The 27,742-nt window shown below is 47.5% G+C and overlaps 1 protein-coding gene across 1 annotated transcript in view; it reads right to left on the bottom strand.

Annotated features, from left to right (window-relative positions):
• MYO18B (myosin XVIIIB) overlaps positions 1-27,742 on the bottom strand; it is a 298,450-nt gene that overhangs the window by 193,388 nt on the left and 77,320 nt on the right. Inside the window, exons 13-18 of the mRNA XM_026447974.1 lie at positions 23,881-24,054; positions 21,012-21,102; positions 18,542-18,734; positions 13,939-14,019; positions 10,924-11,071; positions 1,787-1,946 (exon numbers count right to left, since the gene is read on the bottom strand). Coding sequence (XP_026303759.1) covers positions 1,787-1,946; positions 10,924-11,071; positions 13,939-14,019; positions 18,542-18,734; positions 21,012-21,102; positions 23,881-24,054 — 847 coding nt within the window. The remainder of the gene's footprint in view (positions 1-1,786; positions 1,947-10,923; positions 11,072-13,938; positions 14,020-18,541; positions 18,735-21,011; positions 21,103-23,880; positions 24,055-27,742) is intronic.

The raw sequence follows: 27,742 nt of genomic DNA, 5'->3' as shown, positions 1-27,742 counted from the left end.
AAAACCCAGCCTGACACCTGAGCAGATAGTGCCCTCCCTCAGCATCCTTGTCATGAACAGGTTCTGAGGTTAGTGGCCAGGGTGCTAGCTTTTTGTTAGTGGTGGTCGTTTTTCTGAGACAGAGTCTTGCCCTGTTGCCAGACTGGAGTGCAGTGATGTGATCTCGGCTCACTGCAACCTCTGCCTCCCGGGTTCAACCAATTCTCCTGCTTCAGCCTCCCAAGTAGCTGGGACTATAGGCACCTGCCACCAGGCCCATCTAATTTTTGTATTTTTAGTAAAGACAGGGTTTCACCATGTTGGCCAGGATGATCTCGATCTCTTGACCTCATGATCTGCCCGCCTTGGCCTCCCAAAATGCTAGGATTACAGGAGTGAGCCACTGCGCCTGGCCAAGGGTGCTAGCTTTTTAAGTGTCTATTCCAAAAAAGCAGAACTGGCCTGCCCTCTTCCATGAGCCAACTATGAACCAGGCTCTCTAATTGTCATCTGCTATTTTACGTCACCAAAGCCTTCCTATATCAGACATGGGAGCTTTGGAACCTCATTCCCATTTCTTAGATTATGAAACTGAAGTCCAGGTCATACAGCTTAAAAGAGGGAAAAACAGAATCTGAGCATTTTCCTGACTCCAAAGCTGGAGACCGCTGAGTCTTGTAGCCTCGTCCAACTCTTATTTATGGTGCAGGAAGCAGAAACAACCAAGAGAAGGGAGAGCGACTGCCCACGGTCACTCAGGTGACAAAGGGCAGGGCTGGGACTCAACCCAGGCCACCTGGGTCATCATTCAGTCCTCTGTGTGCTCGCAGCTCCTGCTGCCCCATCCCTGGCCTGGATCTCTCTCCAGGAGCTGGATGTTCACGAGCCCCACTCCTGGATATGGGTTTCCAGTCAGCTCTGACATAATGTGCTGGGAATTCTCCAAGCATCTCTTAGACCCAAGCTGGGTCCTGGCTGTGGTCCCGTTTTGCTGTGTTGAGCAAAGGCAAGCCACTTCACCACTCAGGGCCTCAATTTCTCTCATGTGTAAAATGGGACTAAGGATCTTGTGTTGTGATAAAGATTAAGAAGATACTAATAAAGCATTTATGCTGATCCGAGGCACATAGGGGGGTAGTGAGCAAGTGGTCCTTTCTCACCCTGGTGCTCACCTGAGACATCAGCACCTCCCTGGTGGTCTCAGTTTCTCTTCTTGTCTCTAAGCTCTACCCCTGCAGAATTCCAGCATTGAACTTGGGAGCATGCATGCACACACACACAAACACACACACGTACACGCACACATGCACACACGCGCACGCGCGCACACACACACAGCATTTTCCAATAACCCTCTGAACTAAAAGCAGAGAATGCTGCCAGCCTCATGCCAGCACTCTGGGCTGAGCAGCCAGGGAACATGGTGAGCTTTTTTTAATGCTACAAAATGTATCATTTCAGTTTTACGACCCCCCTAGTTCTTGAATGTCCATAAAAGTTGTTCCAGTCACATCATCTCTCAGATACTTAATGAAAGGCAAAGTGCCAAAATAAGAAGTCACAGCTTTTTAGCTTTTGTTCCACCTCCCCAGAAGGCCAGCTTTTCTCCTCGGCTGGGTTCGCTCTGGCCCCAGGGAGACATTGCACTGCTCCACTTCAAGTTATGGTTCTTTGTTCCATTATGGAGGGATGGGATTCCTGGGCTGGGCCTCCCACACTGTGTTGTTGTAGTTGCATAGTTTAGGTGGGAAGGAAAACACAGCGCCTCCAATGCCCCATCCCCGTCCCCAGCCCTGGCCCAACTCACCTTTTTGACTGCTGCAGGACCTGGGGTGCATCCAGGGCTGAGAGGTTGGGCTTGGCTCTGTGGAGCCAGCCCGTGAGGTCGTACCGCACAGGGTCCCATCCCAGCTGGTGGAAAATCTCACACTGGAGGGGCTGCTCACAGGTCCGCAGGGCAGAGGACCCTGGAAAGAGACATGGTGGCATGAGTGCTACGGCCTGGTGGGGACACATTGCAATCAGCTGGCATCCCCTAAACACACAGTATCCATCTTAATGTGTTTCCAGATAGCTAAAGCTCATGGTTGAAGGTACCCACGTTTCTCCTGCTGTAGTGAATTTGTGTACATTATTTCCAAAGTGGATTTTATTCTTTCTTGCTTTCTTAAATCTAGGATACCTGCTTTTCCCAAACATCATTTGCATACTCAATCTCCTCGAGTTTTTCTATATATATAACCACATATCACCTGGGCTGTGATTTACTTAATGTTTTCTTTAAATCGACTTATATTTTCACAAGTACAGTACATTCATTTTAAAAGAAGAATCATATTGCAGATTTGATGTGCAAGACATGTTCGTTTTCTGATATGCATGGCAATGATGATGAAATATTTTTAAAATATTTAGTTATATGCCACGTAAAATCATTTTGAATACCATCAACCAAATAAATACAGGGAGTACTTTTGGGAGATACGGGCACATTGGTTTCAAGAGAGAGGGTGGGAGAAACAAATGGGCCTGATCTTGGGGGCTAGAGAAATCCTAGGTTCTTTACCATTTACTACTGTGTGGAGGGCGCTGAGCCCAGTAAGTCTCTGAGCATCAGTTTCCTCCTTTGTAAAATGTGGATTAAACAATGCATACCTCCCAGAGTGGCTTATGGCTTAAAGGAGATAATGTACGTAAAATATTTTAGTACAGTGTCCAGTACATAATGGTCACTCAGTCGGCAGTAATGGTTGTCACCGCCCTTGACTGCACTTCAACCTTTGCTGGTGTTCCCGAATCACAAAGTGTTGTTTGTGCTCACATCCCCAGTGCCCAACGTCACGCTTGGCACAGGCAGAGTCCAGAAGTGCTTGCAGAATGAATGCATGGATTAATTAAGGGATTGCTATTCATTTATTATATCACTCTAACTATTGCGATGCTCACAGGTTGCAATCACAGGTTTGGGATAGATGTCCCCACACTGAATGGCCGCAGATGGATTTTTTTTTTTTTTTTTTTTTTGAGACAGAGTTTTGCTCTTGTCGCCCAGACTGGAGTGCAATGGAGTGATCTCGGCTCACCGTGACCTCCACCTCCCAGGTTCAAGCCATTCTTCTGCCGCAGCGTCTCGAGTAGCTGGGATTACAGGCGTGAACCAACATGCCCAGCTAATTTTGTATTTTTAGTAGAGACAGGGTTTCACCATGTTGGCCAGGCTGGTCTCGAACTCCTGACCTCAAGTGATCTGCCGGCCTCGGCCTCCCACAATGCTGGGATTACAGGCATAAGCTACTGCACCCGGTCCCCAGATGGATTCCTATTAAGAGTGGTCAGATTATCATGGCTCTTGGATCTATCCGGAACGATCTTACTTTGCTTTCCCATCCTGCTATTGCCAACGTACTCGTATGCACGAGGGTCCTCAGTCTTCCCCTCAAATCCTAATTTGCTGCCTCTAAACTCCAGTAAGCTAGGAAACCAAGGACCTGCATTTCTTGGAACTCCCTGCAAAATAAAGCAGTGTGAGACTCTGCAGCTTTCATGAGCCTGTGTAGGAGTAAAGGGCGTGGCATCTGCCACCTGTGTGGTTGCTTAGAGGTACTCTGTGCTCACTTCCCAGATTGCCCCTGTCCAGGATAACGGAAGTTACCAGCACAGAACCCTTCTAGCGAAGTGAAGTTTCCCTGTTTCAAGAGTGTCCTGTGAGGCTTTCAGAGCCGTGCAGTCCCTGCCCTCAAGAAAGTCCCCTTCCAATGGGAGAGTAAAGCACCCATGGGGAGCAAGGTGACAAAGCACACACCAGGCTTTGGCGCAAATGTCCACGCTGCATTTGCAATGCCACAGGTATCTGTTTACCTGGCTGTCTCCTTCCACCGTACTGGAAGCAACCTCAGAGCAGGGACTAGTCGACTCACTGTTAGGCTCAGCAGCCAGTACAGGGCTGGGCTCTGAATGAGGATCATGACCGAGTAGGGGACAGGGAAGAAAGAAGAAAGGATGTTGATGTTTGCTAAGCCCCGGCTCCTAGCACTCTCTGCTGGACATGCCAGCGTGAGTGATTTCACTCTGGTTGATGATGTGAGCATCTCTGGGCTGGTTTCTAGAAAATGACACTGAAGTTCAGAGACATGAGGCAGTTTGGCTAATGGGGCACAGCAGGATGACACCACAGGTCTGCTGGTCCAAAAGCCTTTCTCTGTCCAGGGTGGTGTCCAGCACGTGGAGATGCCACACTTCCCAGGCAATGTCCTGGAAAACAGTACCCAGGTTCCGGGCCTGCTTGTTTCCCTCATTCACTCCTTTATCCTGAAGTTGACTTTTATTCCACAATTTTGTCCATGAAAGCATTTCCCATGAAGTCTTTGGCTTTCGGGAGCCCCGTGGATACTTCTGGAAGATGGAGCCTTATCCAGCATATCTCTCTCACAACTTCAGGCTTCGTCACCTCCCCCAGGAGCCTGAACCCCCAGACAGGGCCCCCTCAGCCTCTGCAGGTCACACTCAGAGGTTGATGAGGGCCTGTCACCTGACTGTCCCCTGTGCCTGGGCTCCATGAGGGCTGATCCCTGCTGACCCGTGTGGGAACACCCAGCAAATGTACCTGAGGTAAGGGAAAGAGATCATAAACAGCGAGCCCTGGGTTAGCCGGAAGGCCCCAAGTGTTCTGGATGATCGAATGTTCTCATTAACTCAGAGCCAACCAGAAAGCAATAGGGGAAGATAACTATTTTTTCTTTTGAAACAAAATGTCATAATTAATGTGTCTTATCAGGTGGTTTAAGGCAAAGGATGTGGACAGAGTCTCTCCCTTGGGAACTGAGGGCTTTATAGCATCCTGCTAGGGATGTCTGCGACGGACACGCTAGACCTCATGGATAAAGGGGAGGGGCTCCCAATCTAACCACATCCCCTTCTGCCCACTCCAGCCTCACTCTGCCATATGCCTTCTGCTTCCAACCCTACTTTCCATCTCTTTTGCCTACAAGGCAGGATCCAGAAAACATTCCCTTTGATAATACATTTCATTGATTCTGGATCACTGAGTTTTCACATATTCATCAGTTTTGTAAAAAGTATTCACCGTGCACCTCATCCCGCCAGCTGTGCCAGCTGTCATCCCCACAGAGGTGACCAGCCTCGCCCTTGTCACCATGCAGCTGGCCTTCCCCAAGGGGAAGTTACTGATGAGCAAGTGTGAGACATGCCCTGGTGACTAAAGCAGCGGGGAAGAGGAAAACCGGGGAGGGAGCCAGGATCACAGGCAGGGAGGGGTCACTGTTTTTCACAAGGAGGTCAGGGAAAGGCCATGGACGGCACTGGGCTGGAATGTGGCGGAAGGCCCCCCAGGCAGAAGGAGCTGCTAACTCAGGGCCCAGAGGTGGGAGTGTGCATGGTATGTTTGAAGAGCAGCAAAGAGAGCTGTGTGATGGGAACAGGAGAGGGGAGGGGAACAGGCAGATACGGCCTTGTTAATATCAGGGCCCTGGGGAGACAGTGAACAGGAACAACTGCCCTCGGGGAGCACAGGGTCGTAGGGAGAATGGCAACAAGCAAGCAAGCAGAGAAACAACCACAACTTCACAGAGCCTGGCAAGGGCCCTGAAGGAGGAAACGGAATTGTGATGGGGTAGTGAGGCTGCCAGGGGGACAGCTTCAGACAGGGCAGGGAAGGCGTCTAAAGGGGGACCTCTGAGCAGAGAGCTGAAAGAGGGGGAGGTGGAAATGCTCTGTGTACGCAGCACCTTCATCCTCACCACAGCCCCCGGGTTTCAGCAGGACTGCTGTCCTACGGAACCGGGAGGGGACTTTCCAGGAGTCACCAACGGTGCAGTTGAGCAGTGAGCAGGAGCCACCTCAGGGCTCTGGGGCCCAAAGCCTGGGCTTCCCCAGCTCTTGTGAGATGGATCTCGCTCTGAGATCTGAGCGAGATGCCTCCCTGCCTCCCCAAAATCTCCACTCCTGAGCCCATATCATACATACAGACAGGGGTCCCTTTGACAGCCTGGAGAGCCACAAGTCCGCCTGGCCTTTGGAGTGAGGCTGCCCGGGTTCACTGCTAGCCCTGTGCTCGGCACCTACAGGGCCCTGGGAAGCCACTGGACCTCAGCAAGGACTCAATCACCTCCCTGTAGCTGGGGTGCAGTGACGCCCACAGGCCTGGCTCCAACCAAGGGCTCCACAACTAGCAGTTTCTGCCACTTATTCATTCTCCTTCCCCAGCTAGCAAAGGGGCAGACACATCTCACACCCCAGCCTGCATGGAGGGGAATCCATCATTGCCAGGATTAAGTAAATGCCAGGACCCCTGCAGGGTGAGCACCGCCAGGGCCACGGCATGACTTCCTACGTCCTAGGCACTTTTGCTTTCATGGGCACCTTCCTCCATGAAAATATACACACACACACACACACATATACACAAATGCACAGACATGTATACAAACACACTCATACATATATACACATATATACACACACATGCAAACACACTCATACATATATACACATATATACACACATATACACACATACACAAACACACTCATACATATATACACACATATACACACATATACACACATACACAAACACACTCATACATATATACACACATATATACAAACACACTCATACATATGTACACACATATACACACATATATACAAACACATACATATGTACACACATATACACATGCACACACGTATACAAACACACTCACATATATACAAACGTATACACACATACATATATACACACATATACACATACACACATATACAAACACATACATATATACACACATATACACACATGCACACACGTATACACACTCATACGTATATACACACATACACACATACATATATACACACATACACACGCGTATACAAACACACTCATACATATATACACACACATGCACACATATATACAAATAAGCATATACACACACGTATACACTCATACATATATACACACATACATACATATATACACACACATATATACACACAAGCATACGCACTACATACATACCCTCACATATACAAACAACTAGACATACACACACACACGCACACACACAGGCACACACAAATACACACATACACATATAGGCACACATATACACATATACGCACATGTTCACACATATACACATATATTTACACACAGGCATACCCATATACACACACATACACACATACGGTTGTGCAATGGGAGGTGGAGATGCCTCCCTGCCTCCCCAAAATCTCCACTCCTGAGCCCATACCATACCTAGAGACAGGGGTCCCTTTGACAGCCTGGAGAGCCACGAGTCCGCCTGGCCTTTGGAGTGAGAACTCCAAGAACTACATCATTAGGTGATTCAGTCCTTGTGGGAACACCATAGGGTATGCTTACACCAACCTAGATGGTACAGCCTACCACACACATAGGCTATATGTACAGCCCATGGCTCCTAACTGCAAACCTGAACAGCATGGGACCACACTGAATACTGTAAGCCACCATAACACAATGGTAAGTACTTGTATATCTAAACACATCTAAACCTAGAAAAGGTGCAGTAAAAATATGGTATTATCATCTTATGGAATCACCATTTGTATACACAGTCCGTTGACTGAAACACTGCCAGGCGGTGCATGACTGTGTGTGTGTAATCCCAGCACTTTGGGAGGCCGAGGCGGGTGGATCACTTGAAGTCAGTAGTTCCAGACCAGCCTGGCCAACATGGTGACACCCCATCTCTACTAAAAATACAAAAAATTAGCCAGGCGTGGTGGCAGGCGCCTGTAATCCCAGCTACTCAGGAAGCTGAGGCAGGAGAATTGCTCGAACCCGGGAGGCAGAGGTTGCAGTGAGCCGAGATCGCGCCACTGCACTCCAGCCTGGGCGACAAGAGTGAAACTCCCTCTCTCTCTCTCTCTATGTGTGTGTGTATATATATGTATATGTGTGTATGTGTGCATGTTTGTATATATGTGAGTGTGTTTGTATACGTGTGCATGTGTATATGTGTGTACATATGTATGTGTTTGTATATATGTGTGTATGTGTGTACATATGTATGAGTGTATATATATGTGTGTATATATGTATACATATACGTATATATGTATATATACACACATATTATATATACATATAAATTATACATATACACACATATGTGTATACATATACATATGTGTATATGTATAATTTAATATATAGCATATATTAAAGAATTTCACTTGACCTAAAAGTTCTTTTCTGTTCCAGAAATTAAAATGTTTTCTGGGAGAGAACAGCACACACTGGGCACATGGTGGGATGAGGAAGGAGAGCATCAGGAAGAATAGCTAATGGATGCTGGGCTTAATACCTGAGTGACGGGACAATCTGTGCAGTAAATCACCATGGCACACATTTACCTATATAACAAACCTTCACATCCTGCACATGTACCCCTGACCTTAAAATTTAAAACAATTTAAAACGACATTTTCATGGGCCCCCAGAACACCAGGCACTGTGCCTCCATGATGGGCAGAGAAGTCAGCTCTGCGCCAGTCACTGGCATAGCCAAGCTGTCTGGGAATAACTGAGGAATTTGCACTGTGAGCTTGCTCCAGGGAGAGCTGCAGGAGGCATCAGATGCTGTTGCTGCTTCACTGGTTAGACAATCCTGTCCGGATGTGGGCACAGAAATCCACCATGAAAGTCTCGGACAGAGGCCTCTGCTGGTCACCATAGGGCGGAAGCTTCTGTCGGCACTCACTCACTGGATGGTGACTCTTCTCCCAATTTCTTATAAGCCGTTCCAGTTGGACAATCACCCGAAACATTCCATCAAGATGCATCTGTCTACATCTCCAATGACTTCAACGTGGCCAAATCCAATGGTCATTCCTCAGCCCATACCTCATTTGACCTTTCAGCCCCATTTGATAAGGTCGATCCCTCCCTCCTCCTGTGGCGTTCAGGGAGTCACATTCTCCTGGGTTTCCCTCCTGCCTCCCTGACCACACCTCAGTCTCCTGTGCTGGTTGTTTGCCTTGTTCCTGACACCTTGACATAGGAATGTCCCAGAACCTAGTCCTTGGACATCTTCTCAGCCAAGCCTCATTCTCTCAGTGACCTCAACCAGAGCCACAGTCCTGTCTTCTTCTTTCAGACGCACCTGCCTTACTGTCTCTTCTCTGCTGGAAGGGCAGTCCCATGTGGGTGAAGATGTGTGTTTTCTTCACTGATGCATCTCCTGGGCTAGGACAGTGGCTGCCACCTATTAGGTGCTCCATCCATATTTTCTGAATGGACCAAGGAATGAATGAGGAAGAACACACATCCTGGCCTCAAAGAGGGTTGGGACTGATAAGATCACTAAGCACATTTACCTTCTTTATTTTTTTTTTTTTCAGATGGAATTTCACTCTTGTTTTCCAGGCTGGAGTGCCATGGTGCGATCTTGGCTCATTGCAACCTCCACCTCCCAGGTTCAAGAGATTCTCCTGCCTCAGCCTCCTGAGTAGCTAGGACTACAGGCGTGTGCCATCACACCCAGCTAATTTTTTGTATTTTTAGTAGAGATGGGTTTTCACCATGTTGACCAAGCTGGTCTGGAACTCCTGACCTCAAGTGATCCACCCGCCTCGGCCTCCCAAAGTGCTGTGATTACAGGTGTGAACCACCACGCCCAGCCGGTACCTTTGCCTTCTTAAGTGCCTAATGGTGTGGGGATCTGAGTCTCAGATCCAGATAAACCATGTTTTGAATCTGCCTTTTGACCCTTCTCCTCTGGGTGACCTTGCACAGGCGTTTCTGGAACTCAGTTTGGGAATAAGAATATGTATCTCTAAGTATGGAGCAGAATGCTACCAGAAGATATCCATAAAGCTGAGTATGCAGCTCTGAGTGGAGCAATGCAACACTCCCCAACCCCAGAATCACATTCTCTGTCACCATCAACATCCTCATTCTCATCAATAAACCTGCAACACCTTGCCCCGGTGACAAAGCTCTGCACGCACATAATATGACCCAATCATCGTAGCAGAAATGGTAGAGAAAAAGGGGCAAGGGGTGACTTCTTTCCCCATTTTAAAAACATATCAACTAAGACTACGAGAGGTTTGCCCCACATCATGCAGGGGAAAGTAGAAATAACTAGATTTCAACTTGGAGCCTATGGATACCGAATCTCATGATCACTTTGTTCTGGTTTCACGTCTTCATATCCCCTCTTGCTCCTCCTTCCACCAATCCAACTCCCACCAAGTGCTATGGACTTTACCTGCTAAACACCTCCAGAAGCTTCTACCTACTGGGGCAGGCCAGCTCCTCTCTCACCACGGCCAGCTCCTCTCTCACCCTGGCCACCTGCCTTCCTACCATATCGTCACACTACAGCTTCAGGGAACATTCCAGAATGTGAAGCTCATCATGCCTCCCACTGCCTAGAATCCTTCATGGCTTCTCGTTGCTCTAGGGTTAAGACCTTTGCATGACCAGCAAGGGTCTCTGCAGTCTGAGCCCAGAAGCCATCTCCAAACTTGTCCTGCATCATGTTCCTGGCTCTCTGTTAGATTCATCTGCATGCTTCTCCCACTGGTTACCAGAAAAGTGAGATGCACCCTGACGCACCCCATCAGAGTGCAGTTGCAGGCTCAGTGTGCACACGTGCGCTTGGCTGTGAGTTTGTCCCTTCCCCATGAGGACATGGCCCACTCCAGGCTGGTTAACTACCATATGGAACAGTACCCAGCACATAGTGGCTGCTCAATGTGTTCGTTGAATACTTGAATGAATGAAAGCACACACAGGCTCATGCACATTCACCTCTGCACGTTGGAGCCCCTGTGCAGGTCTTCTCAGGGCTTTTTCTGCAGCTGAGAAGGATAGATTCCAACACCCAGGCTGGACTCAGGCCCCATCCCCAGCTCGTTGCTTCCTTACCTTCAGTCCCAGCTCCTTTCTTCTCGAAGGCAGCACACAGACGCTCGAGCACCACACTGTCACTGGAGCCCTCTACACGGACTTCCTCATCCAAGACCCAGAAAAGGCCTTTGGCATCCTGGGCACCTCCTCCAGCTGGTAAGCGGACCTGGTGGGAGACCCAGGATTCATTGAAGGGCCCTGATCCCCATCAGAGGCCTGTCTTGGGCTTCTCTTCCCACCGATGGGGAATGGGAGCATCCAAGTCCCAAGCGTCAGGACTCAGAATGTGCCTACCCAAAACCATGCTCCCATTCACCCCAGACTCTCAGTGTTGAAGCCACGAAATGACAGCAACTGCTCATTTGCAAGCTGTCCAAATCCTGCCTCTGTGCTCACCTCCTGTGTGGTCTTGGGCACTTACTACACTTCTCTGAGCCTTGTTTCCTCCTGTGTAATGGAGACTGAAAATACCTTCCTTGGAGGGCCGTGGTGAGGATTCAACAAAGGGAACCCTCTGGACATTGCACATTTCTAGATACATACAGGCAGCTGGTCTATTTGTGCACAATCAAACGAGAAAGGATTAATTCTGTCTGCATCATTTCCTCTAAGAAGTCCTTGTATTATTTAAACTAAAATCTTGGGGAGGAAAAAACAACAACAATAAGCACTCAAAGAACATTTCAGAGAAGGTGAACATGATTCAATAGCACAGACGTAGAATTTTAAATCTAGCCATAAGCTTCAGAGACCATCTAGTTAACCCTGTAATGGTGCATATGGGAAACTGAGAGAGGCCTGGGGAGTTTAAAGGGCCTCTCTGAGGGCCCACAAGGAGTTGGCACAACCAAAAGAAGGCTAGCAAGTGGTCATAGAGGAAATGCAATATGCACAGTGACCAACTGTCCTACTGTGCCCGGGACATGAAACTTTCAGTGCTAAAGCTGGGAAAGTCCTATGCAAACCAGGACAGTTGGTCACCCTAACTGAGGAATCCACACCCCTCAGAGGCCTAGAGAGGGGAAGGGGGCACATCCAGGGTCTCATGGATGGAGAGCCAAAGATGCAGAGCTGGAACTGGATCCCAGGTATCCTTCACCTTGGCCTTTTTCTGAGACGGAGTCCCGCTCTGTCGCCCAGGCTGGAGTGCAGTGGCCGGATCTCAGCTCACTGCAAGCTCCGCCTCCCGGATTTACGCCATTCCGCCGCCTCAGCCTCCTGAGTAGCTGGGACTACAGGCGCTCACCACCTCGCCCGGCTAGTTTTTTGTATTTTTTAGTAGAGACAGGGTTTCACCGTATTAGCCAGGATGGTCTCGATCTCCTGACCTCGTGATCCGCCCGTCTCGGCCTCCCAAAGTGCTGGGATTACAGGCTTGTGCCACTGTGCCCGGCCACCTTGGCCTTTTTCATTGGGGCTGAAACCGATAGCCAGCCCATGCTCAGAAGGTCCTCAGAAAATAGCTGTTAACATTGGGCATGGTGGTGCATGCCTGTAATCCCAGCCACTCAGGAGGTTGAGGCACAAGAATCACTTGAATCCGGGAGGCAGAAGTTGCAGTGAGCCGAGATCACGCCACTGCATTCCAGCCTGGGTGACAGAGTGAGACTCTGTCTCAAAATAAAGAAGAAAAAAAAGAAAAGGGGAGGGGAGGGGAGGGAAGGGAAGGGAGAAAGAAAAGATAAGAAAAGAAAAAGAAAGAAAGAAAGAAAGAGAGAGAGAGAAAGAAGGAGGGAAGGAAAGAAAAGAAAAGAAAGAAAGAAAGAGAAGGAAGGAAGGAAGGAGAAAGAAAGAAAGAAAAAGAAAGAAAGGAAAGGAAAAGAAAAGAAAGAAAGAAAAAGAAAAGAAAAGAGAAAAGAAAAGAGAAGAAGTGAGAAAGAAAGAAAGAAGGTTGTTTGCGGCCACAGGTCCTGGAGACTACCCTGCCCCCTGCCCTTCCCAGCCAACACTGCTAAATCAGCCCTTCAGGCTCACCCTTTCCCAGGAGAGGCACAGGTGAGGAAGCACAGTGTGGAAGGAAATGAACCAGACAGATGCCAACCAGAAGAACACACTGAGCTGAGAACAGCCAGCCAGGCTTACACAGCAAAGGGCTTTACAATGATGGGTGCAGCCCACTGTGTGCCAAGAGAAAGTCTGCAAGCCAACTCTGGTCAGCAGGAGACAAGGAAGGAAGAAAAGGACAGGGGCAGCCTGCAGTGTCAGATGGCAGAAGAGATGCCACCAGCAGGGTACCTCCTGTGTGCCAAGCATCATGTCAGGTGCCTTATGTGCAATATCTCATTGATGTTCACAGCAACCCAGAGAAAGTAGCATCCTCATTCTGGAAATGAGGAAACTGAGGCTCAGAGAGGTGAAGCAACATGCCCAAGGTCACCAAGATTGGACCCAAGCATAGCAGGTTCCATGGTCCAAGCACTTTTGTACTAAAATGTGAAGAGGAAGACAAAAAAATCAAGTGAAATTGTCACGGGCAGTTCTGAGTTGAGCAGAGGTGCAAAGTGAATTCTAGGGATGGAGAGAGCGAGGTAAAGACTCCGCTTCCCTCAAACTAACGCCTGTCTGTCCCTAAATGAGTTCAGGGCCCTGAACCCAACATAGTCCCCTGTTCTCCAGTCCCCCAAGGTCCCCAGTCTCTTCTGGGAACAGCACCTTCATTCAAACATCTGACCTTTGCAGGCCAGAGTGGCTGGAGGCCTCTGGCCGTGAGCCCTGAACTCGCTTTGGCTCAGGCCTCCGGCTCAGGCCTCCGGCTCCCAGGCATGGGTCTATTCTAAGACATAGACTCAGACATAAAGGAGAGTAGCCGTTCTCAACCTGATGACGCTTAAATTTCCATTGTTCAGGCCACAACCCAGAACGATTTACACAGAATCTGGGAGTGGGTCCCAGGCATCCACGTTTCCAATGATCCCGGGGTGACTCTAGGTGCAGACGGCATTGACAACTAGTAGACTGAAGACTCAAATCCACGAGCATTTCAAACATGGCCAGCGGCGTCTGAGAGCCTGGGTTGGCTGGGCCCCGTGTTACCTGAGAGGGATTGTGATCCACAGCAGCCACAGTGGTTCCTGGGGAGAGGTCCGAGAGGTCAAACTGCACAGGAACACCTTCCTGGAAAAATCACAGGATTTAAAAGTTAGCGCTTTTAGTGAGCTGAAGGGGGAAGAAAACTTCTGAAGAAGGAAAAAGCAGAGAGGACTTCCATCACCTCTTGGCCCTTTAAAAAAATGGTTTTAAAAATTTTGGCAAAAGATACATAGCAAAAAATTTACCATTGTAGTCATTTTAAGTATACTGTTCAGTGGTATAAGACACATTCATGTTGTTATCACCAGCAACCATCTCCAGAACTTTCTTCATCTTTCAAAACGGAATCTCTGTACCCATGAGACTTAACTTCCTGTTTCCTTCTCCCCTAGCGTCCTGCTTTCTGTGCCTCTGATCTTGACTTTTCTAAGTAGCTTACGTAAGTGAAATCATATAGTATTTGTCCTTTTGTAACTGACTTACGTAACTTAGCATAATGTCCTCAGGATTCATCCAGCCTGTGCCATTTTGTCAGAATGTCCTTCCTTTTGAAGGCTGAATAATACTTCCTACTAAGTGCATATCTTGTGATGTGCTTATCTCATTTTGCTTGTCCACTGCCTGTCAATTGCAATCCACACGTGGGTTGCTTCTGCCTTCGGCTATTGTGAATAATGTTGCCGTTTGGTGCACAAATACCCGTTTGAGTTCCTGATCTCAATTCTTCTGAGTATATACCCAGACATGGAATTGCTGAATAATGTGGGAATTCTAATTTTTTATGTTTTGAGGTCCACCATTCTGTTTTCCACAGCGGCTGCACTATTTTACATTGCTACCAATACCGCACAAGGGTTCAAATTTCTCCACATCACCCCAACACTTGTTATTTTCTGATTTTTTTTTTAGTAGCCATTATAATGTGTGGGAGGTGTTGTCTCAATGTGGTTTGGATTTGCCTTTCTCTTACAATTTGTGATGGTGAGCTTCTTTTTGTGTGCATTTGTAAATCTTTGGAGAAATGTCTGTTGAATTAATTTTCCCAGTTGCTAATGAGGTTGTTTATTCATCACCTTTTAGCCTTTGTGTGGGAAAAAAAATTGTCAATCAACGCTCCAATGACATTCTGCTCATCATACAGGGTATCAGCCATCACGCTGACAGCTTTATCAGAAACTGGTAACTCAGTCCACACATTTTTTTTTTTTTTTTTTTTTTTTTTGAGATGGAGTCTCGCTTTGTCGCCCAGGCTGGAGTGCAGTGGCCGGATCTCAGCTCACTGCAAGCTCCGCCTCCCGGGTTCACGCCATTCTCCTGCCTCAGCCTCCCGAGTAGCTGGGACTACAGGCGCCCGCCACCTCGCCCAGCTAGTTTTTTTTTGTATTTTTTAGTAGAGATGGGGTTTCACCGTGTTAGTCAGGATGGTCTTGATCTCCTGACCTCGTGATCCGCCCATCTCGGCCTCCCAAAGTGCTGGGATTACAGGCTTGAGCCACCGTGCCCGGCCCACACTTTTAAAATATTTACTGAGAACATAATGAGTGCTAGGCTGAGTGTTCAGTGCTGGAGGTAACAAGTGTACTCTATGGGGAATAATAGTTGCCACAAAAAGTGACCAGAAGCCAGGTGCTGTGGCTCATGCCTGTAATCCAAGCACTTTGGGAGGCTGAGGCAGGTGGGATCACCTGAGGTCAGGAATTCGAGACTAGCCTGGCCAACATGGTAAAACCCCATCTCTACTAAAAATACAAAAATTAGCCGGGTGTGGTGGCAGGTGCCTGTAATCCCAGCTACTTGGGAGGCTGAGGCAAGAGAATCACTTGAACCCAGGAAGCAGAGGTTGCTGTGAGCCGAGATCACTCCATTGCACTCCAGCCTGGGCAACAAGAGCGAGCCTCCATCTAAAAAACAAAAAATTTTAAAAGTCACCAGAAATGTCTGGGAAATGCTGTGGACAAAGATGTTCATCACAGTATTGTTTACAAAGCCTCGAACTTAGAAACCACCCTGATGTCTATAGGAGAGGAAATACAATCAGATGCAACCACTGCAAGCAGGTTTACTAAGATTTGTAAGTGAAGGGAGGTGATGTGAGCAATGTAATACTGTGAGGAAAATGACAGACAACAAACTCACGTGTACAGGAAGATCCAAAATCCACAGACAACATAATAAAAGGAAAATGGTAAAAAAAAAAAAAAAAAAACAGAATGGTAACAGTGGTTGCCTCTGGATGGGAGGGCTAAAGGAGATTGTAGCTTTAGTTTCTTTGTACTTATATGAAGTTTCCAGTGTTTTAATTAAAAATGTATTACTTTGATAATCAGAAATAAGTGAAATATTATGGGAAAAATGAAATAGCTGTTACACTCTTTTTTTTTTTTTTTTTTTTTGAGACGGAGTCTTGCTCTGTCGCCCGGGCTGGAGTGCAGTGGCCGGATCTCAGCTCACTGCAAGCTCCGCCTCCCGGGTTCACGCCATTCTCCTGCCTCAGCCTCCTGAGTAGCTGGGACTACAGGCGCCCGCCACATCGCCCGGCTAGTTTTTTGTATTTTTAGTAGAGACGGGGTTTCACCGAGTTAGTCAGGATGGTCTCGATCTCCTGACCTCGTGATCCGCCCATCTCGGCCTCCCAAAGTGCTGGGATTACAGGCTTGAGCCACCGCGCCCGGCACACTCTTTATTCTTGTTCATTAAATGCTCAAAACAGCCCCTTTGGGGAGTATGGTAACAATGACCACAAAAACAACCCCGGTTCTCTGCACGTCCCTATATCCATACTCTGCAGTGACACTGCAGTGCCTCCATCAAGAAGTGGAGCCTGTTTTCCTACCCCTTGAATCCATGCTCAGCCTTAGACCTGTTGTGAGTCACTGAACACAGTGGAAGTGATTTTGTGCAAGCCTCAGGTCTAGGCCTCAAGGTCCCCTGCCTGCTTCTGCTTGCTCTCTTGGAACCCTGCCCAGCACGATGAGGACAGTCCAGGCTAGCCTGCTGGAGGATGAGACATTTGTAGAGCAGGGACAAGGTTACCCCAGACAAGGCCTGCCTAGATCCGCTCATAACCAGCTGATCCCACACGTGAGAGAGCTCCGCCAAGATCATCAGAGCCATCTACCCCAAACTACACCTGAATCTGAACACAAGCTCAAGAACTATTCTGGACCAAGAGAGCTGTCCAGGCCATCCAGACACTTGTGAGCAACAACCAAAGACTTTTTCTAAGCCACTACATTTGGGGGTAGTTTATTATGTAGCATTATTATGGCAAATCGTAACTGATACAAAAGTATTATTATCTCTGTTTTCCATGTAAAAAAAATCGAGGGTCAGAGAGGGTAAGTGCCTTTCCTAAGGCCACACAGCCAATAAGCGACAGAGTTGGGATCAGACCTGTTTCATCAGCATCATCTGTTTGAGATTCATTTATGTTGGTGCTTTATTTTTATTGCCAACTAAAGAAATGACTGTAACTTCAATACTTATTATCCTACATTATTGAACTGATGAACAATATGGCCATTTTTAATATTCTGCCAGTAGTACCTGTTGCAATAAAAGTGGTCACACCTTCAGGGAAGAAGGTGGGAGTCATATAGGGAACTGAAAATCCTCTCATTTTCACGTGGGTGAGAGAGACACACGTATGTTCATTTGGGTAAATTCATTGAGCTATATGCTTCTGATTTACGCCCTTTTCTTTGTAATTTTTTTGTTTGTTTGTTTGTTTGTTTCGAGATGGAGTCTCTGTCGCCCAGGCTGGAGTGCAGTGGCACAATCTCAGCTCGCCACAACCTCTGCCCCCCGGGTTCAAGTGATTCTCCTGCCTCAGCCTTTCAGGTAGCTGGGATTACAGGCGTGTGCCACTGCACCTGGCTAATTTTTGTATTTTTAGTAGAGATGGGGTTTCGCCATGTTTGTCAGGCTAGTCTTGAACTCCTGACCTCAGGTGATCCGCCCACTTCGGCCTCCCACAGTGCTAGGATTACAGGCATGAGCCACTGTGCCTGGCCTTATATTTAAACTTGACCTTTTTTTTTTTTTCCTTTTTTCATGAGAAAATAAGGGCTGGCAGGATCAGGCCTGTACATGCTTCCTGGTTCACACACAGAGTTTCTCTCAGGTGCCTCCTAGAAGAGGAATTGTTGGGTTTTGGGGTGCATGCACCTTCAACTTTGTGAGAACCACCACGCTGTGCTGCAGAGGGGTGTGCAGCCCACTGCTTCCACCTACCTACAGGACTCAAAGGACATTCCCCACTCGGGCACATGTAGACTGACTCTTGCAGGAGCCTTTTGCTTAAGTGAAGTGGGAGAGGATGAAGCAGTCATCCCAAAGAAAGGACAGCCATGGAAGCAAGGCCGGGGGAAGTCCAAGTTCCTTGGTGCTTCTGGGTTGCGGGGTTCAGAAGGTGGTGGGGGGAGGTTGGGCTGTGGAGGGAGCAGTAGAGGTCTGGGGAGCCAGGCCTGGGGAAAGGGCTTTGTTCCCCGGTGAACCGAACAGGGTGAAGCTGTAGGCTACTGGGGAATGGGAATCTCACACTTCACATCTGACCTCACACCCTCCACAGAGCTCTGGTGAGGGCCCTGCTCCAGCCCAGGCCTACCTCTCGGTATCGCTGCAGCGTGGAGACAAAGGTCCGCTGGTAGAACAGCAGCTGCAGGCGCTCATGGGCATAGTTGTGGCACAGCTCCTCGAAGGTGGCCGCCCGGTCCTTGCCCTGGTGCCGAGGGTTCTGGAAGCCTGGAGAGTCCACCACCATGATGGAGGCCATGGAGAGATGGTGGGAGGAGAAGGATCTAGAGAGAGAAGAGGGAGGTGGAATGTCTGAGATGGCGTGGAATCTAGGAGCACACTCATCCGAGCCTCCAGCAGAATTGGTTTCAAAACCAAGCTCGACTCTTACAGGCTGTGTGACCTCAGGCAAGCTACTTAACCTCTCTGAGCAGGGGTTTCCCCAACTGTTAAATGAGGATGGGGGTGAGCAGGTTTATCCCAGGGACAGCTATAAGGACTAAAGGAATTAAACTGCCTCCCACTGGCCCAAAGTAAAAAAAAAAAAAAAGGGACTAGCTTAAGGTCACCCAGCAAGTTGCCTACCATGTGAAGCCTAGGACCTCCTTTCCTTTCTTCAGAGGCCTATTAAAATCAAAAAGCTATTTTATTCAATACATCAGTTTACAAAATTCTTCCAAGCTATCACCTCCTTGTATTCTCCTGATGAATCTGTAGGGGTGGACACAGCAGGGATTATTCACATCAAAAATCAGGACTTAAGAGACTTTAGAGCCAGTCACATGTGGGCTTCAAGCCTTGCTCTGTGACAGAGAGGACATGTGTCTCGGGAGAGTTGCCCAACCTCTCTGAGCCTCCACCGTCTCAGCCACCGTCTCAGTTAATGACGGTGACTAGCTCAGAGGGCTGTTGTGAGGGTTGGGTGTGATAGGTTTCCGTGGCTGTGAAAGCAAAGTTTGCCACGTGGTTAGTGCTCAGTAAATGCCACCTACTATCATCACCATGAGTATGATCAGCTAGGAGCTTTGCAGGGCCCTTAGTTGAACCTTGGTTCTTCTCTTGTTTGCCAAGGTTTTCTAACTATAATGTGGGGATAATAAGAGCAGCCACCACATATACATGCATGAAGATGAAGTCGGTTAATTCTTGGCAAGACGGACACCTACTAGGTGCTTATAAATGCTGTAGTAGGTACTTTGATCATCAGTGCAGCATTTCACAGACGTGGCCTCTGAAAACTCAAACCTCGAAGCAGCTGCCCTTCACTGGTGAAGGCAGTTTCCTCCGCCAGCAGTTCATTTCCCACTCCCAGTACTCCCTTCTCTAAGCACGCACGATCCCCTTGGTTTCTAGATAACATGTCTGTGGGCTCAGATGGTAATTACTTCGGCAGCGTCAGAGGGACTTGATTCTGTGTCCACGACAACTTGGAGAAACCCGGCTGCTCTGTTGCTACGCACCAGCCTCATCTCTTTAACAGGATTTCAGAAGCCTAATTATGCTTTCTGCTTTCACAGAGGAGGAAGGCAAGCTTTTGCCTAGGCTCTGGATTAGCTCTGCTGAAAAAATGGCTTCAAGGGTTTCCAAGCATGGGCTCAGTGCCTTGTGTATAACAATAGAAAACAGAGGCTCCTTGGGCCTGTAGCCCCGCAGAGGCACATCAGAGGCACACCCCGGCCCACTCCAAATTTCTACCATGTTGCTCCCATCCCCAGCAAGACAATTTTGAAAAATACATGGATGAAAGCAATGTGCTGGGCTATTCAGGGGAACTGAAGGTATGAGATGAGAATGTGGCATTGTGTTTGCATCTCGGTTCTCCCCTTCAAGCTTTAGTCTCCTCCTCTGTACAATGGGTCCATGTGAGTACTCGGTGATGCAAAGCAGGTTAAACAATTAGTACAATCCCTGGCCCTCAGTAGACATTCAAAAGTGCTTAGCTTTTATTGTTGGTATTTTTACAATCACTCTTAGGAAGAATTTGTTTTGTTTTGTTTTGAGACAGAGTCTCGCTCTGTCACCCAGGCTGGAGTGCGGTGGCGCGATCTCGGCTCACTGAAACCTCTGTTTCCCAGGTTCAAGCAATTCTCCCTGCCTCAGCCTCCCGAGTAGCTGGGATTACAGGCGTCCACCACCATGCCCAGCTAATTTTTGAATATTTAGTAGAGACAGGTTTTCGCCATGGTGGCCAGGCTGGTCTTGAACTCCTGATCTCAGGTGATCCTCCCACTTCAGCCTCCCAAAGTACTGGGATTACAGGCATGAGCCACCACGTTTGGCCAGGAAGAGTTATTTAAATTCATTATTTCTTTTAATCCTCACAACAGTCCTTGGGGAGAGAGCTATTGTACAGACGAGGAAAGGGAGATCAGAGAATTGAACTGATTTACTGACCACACAGCCAGTAGGTGGCCAAGGTGGAAACTAAACCCAGCACTGTCCACCTTAGAAACCCTCTCGCCAGCTGAAAAACTGCCACTTTGCTCAACTGCTCGGTATGTGAATTCATCTGTGCACCTGCAAGAGGCCAACTGTGTGTGCCTAGGGAAAGGCCCCGTTACCTGTTGATGAGTGAGACCACGGCTGCAAAGAGCTCCTGGTACAGGCCTGAGGCCATCCCCTCCACACACTCCACTCCTGTCATCTTGAGCCCTGGGAAAGAGGACAGAATCAGCATTCTCAGTTAGGGATCTTGCCTGGGGCCAAGGACATCACTGCAGAGCAGCAGGGGCCACTCAGCTTAGAAAAATCCTTCTTTTCATGCCACATCCCTCCACTGCTGAAATTATTTCCCCAGGTTCTTAGGACAAAGTCTAAGTGTCCTATCAGGGCCTACAGGGTCCTATGTAACCTGCCCTACCTTCACCCCAGAGTGATCTCCTGCTCATCCCTCAGGACTCAGCCCAGATGTCACCTCCTCAGGAAGCCTTCCTTGACTACCACCACTGCCATCACTAGGCCAATTCCCAGCTCTACCTTGCTTCTAATATAGCACTTCCCATAGCATAATCTTTCTAGTACAGTTATTTTATTAACCTGTGTCTCCCTCACGAGGCCGGGCATGCCCTAAAGATAGGAGCTGTCCCTGGGTTTGTTGACCTTTAAATTGCCAGTGTTTGGCATAGAGTAGACACTCAGTAAATGTTTATGATTCCTTTTCTGGAAAGAAATTTGGCTATTTTGTATTAGAAGTCATAAAATGTTCATATAGTGGGACCTAATCATTTCACTCTTAGGCTTTTATTCTAACGAAACGTTCAGAGAAATAAAGCTCGCTGGGGACATAGGTTCTTCCAGTTGTTGATTAAATTGGCAAAAATCACTTTTTTGAAATGACTTGAGTGCTCAACAATAGAAAATGGGTTAGGTAATTTGTAGTCTGCCCATACAAAGGAATGCTTAAAGTCAGGTATGAAGAATATTGAATGAGATTGGAAAAGTGCCTACCTAGAATGTCAGGAGGAATATAAAAGCTCAAAAACTATAATTACAGTTGTGGACTCGATTTTGCTCTAACACACACACACACACACACACACATATGCACGCATGTATGCGTATCCCATTACAATCACCAGCCTTGATTAGGGTGCATTGAACAAAGCAGAGTGAGGAGTGTAGGGGGTCAGATCACAAATTATGTCCCTTAAGTTTTAGTTCCGTCTAAAAAACTGAAAACACAGTTTCCAAATCGGTGCGCACTAGTGCCTGGAGGAGTAATTCTGCTTGTACATTCCAGGCAGCCCACTGCAGCCCCGAAAGCATTTCCCACCCCTCCTCTGAATCCACCCCCAACCTGGGCTGTTGCTAGGCAACCCGCAGCCTCCCAGCCTCTCTCCTAAGCCCGAAGGTCCCCTGCCTGCTTAATGTCTGCTCTTGAGACCTCAGCCTGAGAGGTTAACTCAGACTCACAAAGTGGTGACTGCATGTGTCTGTGCCTGTGTGTGATGCGCCCATCCTTAAGTATGTGTGTGGTGTTTGTGCCTGTACATATGTGTGCACATGTGTGCTTGTGTCTATGCATGTGTGTGTAGTTGTGTGGTATGTGCATGTGTCATACATATCTGTGCACATGATTACACACACACGTGCCATGCATATCTGTGCATGTGTATGTGGTGTGCATGCTGGCAGTATATGTGTGCTGGTGTCTGTGCATGTGTGTGTTCATGTGTGTGATTCTGTGGTGTGTAGCTGTGCACAGGTGTGCATACACAAGTTGTGCTGTGCATATGTGTGGTGTGTGTATGTGTGTATGCACACACGGTGTGTGCAAGCATATGTGTGCATGCTTCTGTGAATGTGTGTGTATGTCAAAGAGGAGAGGTAATCTTCAAGAAAACCACAGCTCACACCAAAGCACAGACCTGAAAGGAGACATAGAGGGCCAATGGGGTCCAAGTGACATTAGCCCCTACGCCGAAGTCCCTGGAAGGTGGAAGCAATGCCAAAGGTGCAAAGGAGCTCCAAGAGACGGGTCCCAAAACCACAGCTCACAACACTTCTACTTATTAATCCCAAACTCTGTTGTCTCAAGGACAGCTGCTCTTATAGAGCCCCCAAAGATGCACAGAGGCTGCAGACTTGGGACTTGGCAGATCACATCCTTGCAGGTACAGTACAAAGTCCTCCTGCTTTTCCCCCACGGCACTTCAAAACGCCCTCATTCTTCCAGCTGCTCAGGCCAAAATCCTAGCAGCCACTGCTGGTCTCTGCCCTTCTCTCAGGGCCCAAGCTAACACCTCAGCTTGTAAACTAGACCCTGAATCTGTCCCCACCTGCCCCATCTCCACAAGCACTTCCCACCACCACCTATCACCTGGTGATTTTTATAGGTTCCCAGTGGGTCTCCCTTCTCCCACTCACTCCCCAACCTTCATCCAGGCTGAGCTTCTTAAAGCCAAATCATGCCATCCCCCTGCTGAAGGCACTCCATGGCTTCCCAAGGGTCTGAGAATAAAAACCCTCGTTTATAAACCCTTAGTGAGCTGACCACACCTTGCTCTCCACCCTCATCTTCTCCCATCCCTCCACCTGGCACCAGCCATCTGGGCTTTATTTCCATCCCTCAGGCAGAAAGACTAGTCTTTCCCCTACCTAGTAGGTGCTCAACAAACATGAAATCCAATGGAAATGCATTGGTCCACTGGCCCTGCCCACGGCATCCCCTCCCCACAGCGCAGAGCTCCCTGCCAGGTTTCAGCAGCCTTCATGACCACTGAACCGAGGTAGTTATTTGAGCATTAGCATTGACCAGGTAGAAACAATGTCCCTTTCCACCCACGATGGCTTCCCCTGCACCTAACACAGGCCTTCACAGCGTAGGCCCATAACAAATCTTTGATTAAAAAAAGTTAAAGAATGCTGGTGTATCCTCAGGAGCTGGCCCAGAGGGGGCCCAGCTCACCCAGAGAGGCAGCAGCCACGTACCTGAGCTGGTTTCCTCGTCCTCGAGGTCCCTTTGGCTTGGCCCAAACGTCATTTGCTGGATGATCTGTCGAAGGTGGTGCTTGAAGGTGGCCGTGTTCAGCTCCTCATACTCGCAGCCGAGGGCCTCAGCTGCATAGTTTGCCCACTCAAACCTCATGAACTGCTTCCGGCCCACTGCACAGGGGACAAAACAGAGGCGTGGCAGTGAGGCCCTAGGCATGGGGTGGATGAACGCCCAAGAGGACCTCGGAGAATCTCAGCACCCTCCCAATCTCCAGGCCAGCCCCATCAGCAGGGAGCTTGGACAACCGCGGAGGCCTGGGCCCCCAGGCAATGGCCCTGGAGGAGTCAGCTTTCCCAAGAGACTTGCTTATCAGACTTCCTCGCCATTTGCATTTTTGCATTACTTACTTGTTCTTTCTTTTTTTCTTTTTTTTTTTTTTTTCTGAGACGGAGTCTCGCTCTGTCCCCCAGGCAGTGGCGCCATCTTGGCTCACTGCAAGCTCCGCCTCCCGGGTTCACGGTATTCTCTTGCCTCAGCCTCCGGAGTAGCTGGGACTACAGGCACCTGCCACCACTCCCAGCTAATTTTTTTGGATTTTTAGTAGAGACGGGGTTTCACCGCGTTAACCAGGATGGTCTCGGTCTCCTGACCTCATGATCCGCCCGTCCCGACCTCCCAAAGTGCTGGGATTACAGGCATGAGCCACCGCACCTGGCCTGCATTGCTTACTTTTTCAAAGTGATTAAAAATATCATGGGGAAGCACTCTAAATGTGAAATTGGGGAATGGTTAGTAAAATTATGATTGATTCACTCACCCACGTATCCATTTACCTATCCATCCAGGCATGCACTACCCCCTGCAAGCCGCCTACCTATCTTTCAACTCCTCATCCAATCACACATCCAACCATCTAACCAGCCATCTGCTTACTCTGTACATGTTGACTAAGCTCCCTCCATGTGACAGGCACTGTGTCTGCCACCGAAATCAATAAGCAAGACAACAAGGTGCCTGTCCTCATGGAGCTTATAGTCCGTTGAGGGACTGTGACAATAGACAAGTAAACAAATAGATAAGATCATTTCCGGCCATAAAATTATAAAGTTCCCCCTGCCAAACAGAAACTAAAGCAGGGTGCTGAGATCAAGAGAGACTGAAGGAGTCGTTTGGCATCTATGGTGGTCAAAGCGGGCTCTATCTGAAGACGTGATATATTAACTGAGCTATGAAGGGTGAGAAGGAGCTACTACATAAAGAACCAGGGAAGTGCTTCAGAGGTTGAAGGAGGAGGCAGTGCAAAGGTCCTGGGGCAGAAATGAGCATGGTGTGTTAAAGGAATGCCAAGCAAACCCGTGTGGCTGGAATGTAACGGGGTGGGGAGAGGAACCAGACGGGATTAAAGAATCAATGGAGAGCCACTCTCTGGACTATTATAAGGCCATTTAAAATTAGCAACAAAGACCCTGCATACCATGGACAATGCTTACATTTGAATGCCAAGTGGAAAGCAGATTAGAAAATGATGTCATAGTATGACATCAACTGTGTGAATCATTCTAAACTGCTGTAAAGAGTAATAAAAGGGAAATATAGCTAAATATTAACCATCACTGCTAGGTAAGGGGATTTTATATTTTCCAAATTTTTTTTACCACGGTTGAGCACTAATTTTTTAATCCATATAAAAATAAAAATAAATGACTTTTTTTTTTTTTTTTTTTTTTTTTAGATGAAGTCTCTCTCTGTCGCCCAGGCTGGAGTGCAGTGGCACAATCTCAGCTCACTGCAAGCTCTGCCTCCCGGGTTTATGCCATTCTCCTGCCTCAGCCTCCTGAGTAGCTGGGACTACAGGTGCCCGCCACTACAGGCGCCCACCACCACACCCAGCTAATTTTGTTTTTGTATTTTTAGTAGAGATGGGATCTCACTGTGTTAGCCAGGATGGCATCTCCTGACCTCATGATCTGCTCACCTCGGCCTCCCAAAGTGCTGGGATTACAGGCGTGAGCCACTGCGCCTGGCTAATAAATGACTTCTTAAAACAAATAATAGTGCCATCCTTAAAACATTTTCACTAACAAATACATGAAAAAATGTTCAACATTACTAATCATCAGGGAAATGCAAATCAATGCAAATCAAAACCACAATGAGGTATCCTCTTACTCCAGTAGGATGGGGTGACAAACTACAAAAGTGCTGGCAAGGATGAAAAAAGAAAAAAAAGGAACTATTAGACGCTGTGAGTGGGAATGTAAACTAGTACAGCCACTATGGAGAGCGGTATGAACTTTCCTCAAAAAACTATAGATAGAAATACCGTACGATCCAGCAAACCCACTACTGAATATTTATCCCAAGGAAATCAGTACATCAAAGAGACATCTGTACCCCAGGTTTACTGTAGCATTATTCACCATAGCCAGGAGAGGGAATCAACCTACGTGTCCAGTAACAGACAAATGGGTAAAGAAAATATGGTATATATACACAATGGAATACTATTCAGACATAAAAAAGCATGAAGTCTTGTCATTCATGGCAGCATGGATGGAACTGGAGGACGTTAAGTGAAATAAGCCAGGCACAGAAAGACAAATATCACATGGACTTTATTCATATGTGGAAGCTAAACAAAAGTTTATTTCATAAAAGTAGAAAGTAGAATAGAGCATACTAGAGGCTGGGAAGGGTTTGTTTGGGGGTAAGTGGGTAGATAGGGACAGAGTTGTTAAAGGACACAAAATCACAGCTAGATAGGAGAAATACGTTCTAGTGTTCCATAGCATTGTAGGATGACTGTAGTTAACCATAATATATTATATAGATTCAAATAGCTAGAAGGAGGATATTGAATGTTCCTAACACAAAGAACTGATCATTGTTCAAGATGATGGATACACCAATTACCCTGATCTGATAACTATATATTACATGTTTAGAAACACCACTATGAACCCCAGAAATATGTACACTTATTATATGTCAACTTTAAAAAAACTAAAAAAAAATTCTTTCATCTCTTATTTTCCTATAAATGCATTTCCTTCTTTGAAATAAGAATCACAGCCACCAACAGAGATTTTTCAGTCGATCAGAAAGAGATTATGAGGGCCCAATTCTTCAAGCAGACAGCCTGATGAGCCAGTCTGGCTTATGGCAAAATTAGAAATTTGGAAAAGGACTTTATCTAGGACTTTGACCCTACCCAAGAAGGAGGTCTGGCCCCAGTCATCAAGGGTATTACATCCTCCTACGTGCCAATTACTCTGCACTGGTCACAACAGCATCACTGTATTATCCTCATTTTATAGACTGTGTCATTTTACAGATGATGAAACTGAGACTCAGAGGTAACATGGCTAATTTTTAAAAATCCTGTCACTTTCAAAAATGATGGAGAAGATGATGATGACGGTGATGATGATGGTGATGGTGATGACAGTGATGATGATGGTGATGGTGATGATGAGGGTGATGATGGTGTGATGACGATGGTGATGGTGGTGATGATCATGATGCTGATGGTGATGATGATGATGGTGATGACAGTGATGATGATGGTGATGGTGATGGTGATGATGAGGGTGATGATAAGGGTGATGATGATGGTGTGATGATGATGGTAGTGATGGTGATGATGATGGTGATGATATGGTGATGATGCTGATGCTGATGATGATGGTGATGATGGTGATGATGATGGTGATGATGGTGATGGTGATGATGATGGTGATGATGGTGATGGTGATGATGGTAATGATGGTGATGGTGATGATGGTAATGATGGTGATGGTGGTGATGGTGATGATGGTAATGATGATGATGATGATGATGATGGTGATGATGGTGATG

The sequence above is a fragment of the Piliocolobus tephrosceles genome, chromosome 19 (genome assembly GCF_002776525.5).
Source record: "Piliocolobus tephrosceles isolate RC106 chromosome 19, ASM277652v3, whole genome shotgun sequence".
Classification (NCBI taxonomy): Eukaryota; Metazoa; Chordata; class Mammalia; order Primates; family Cercopithecidae; genus Piliocolobus; species Piliocolobus tephrosceles.
This window is presented reverse-complemented; position numbering and strand designations above follow the sequence as displayed.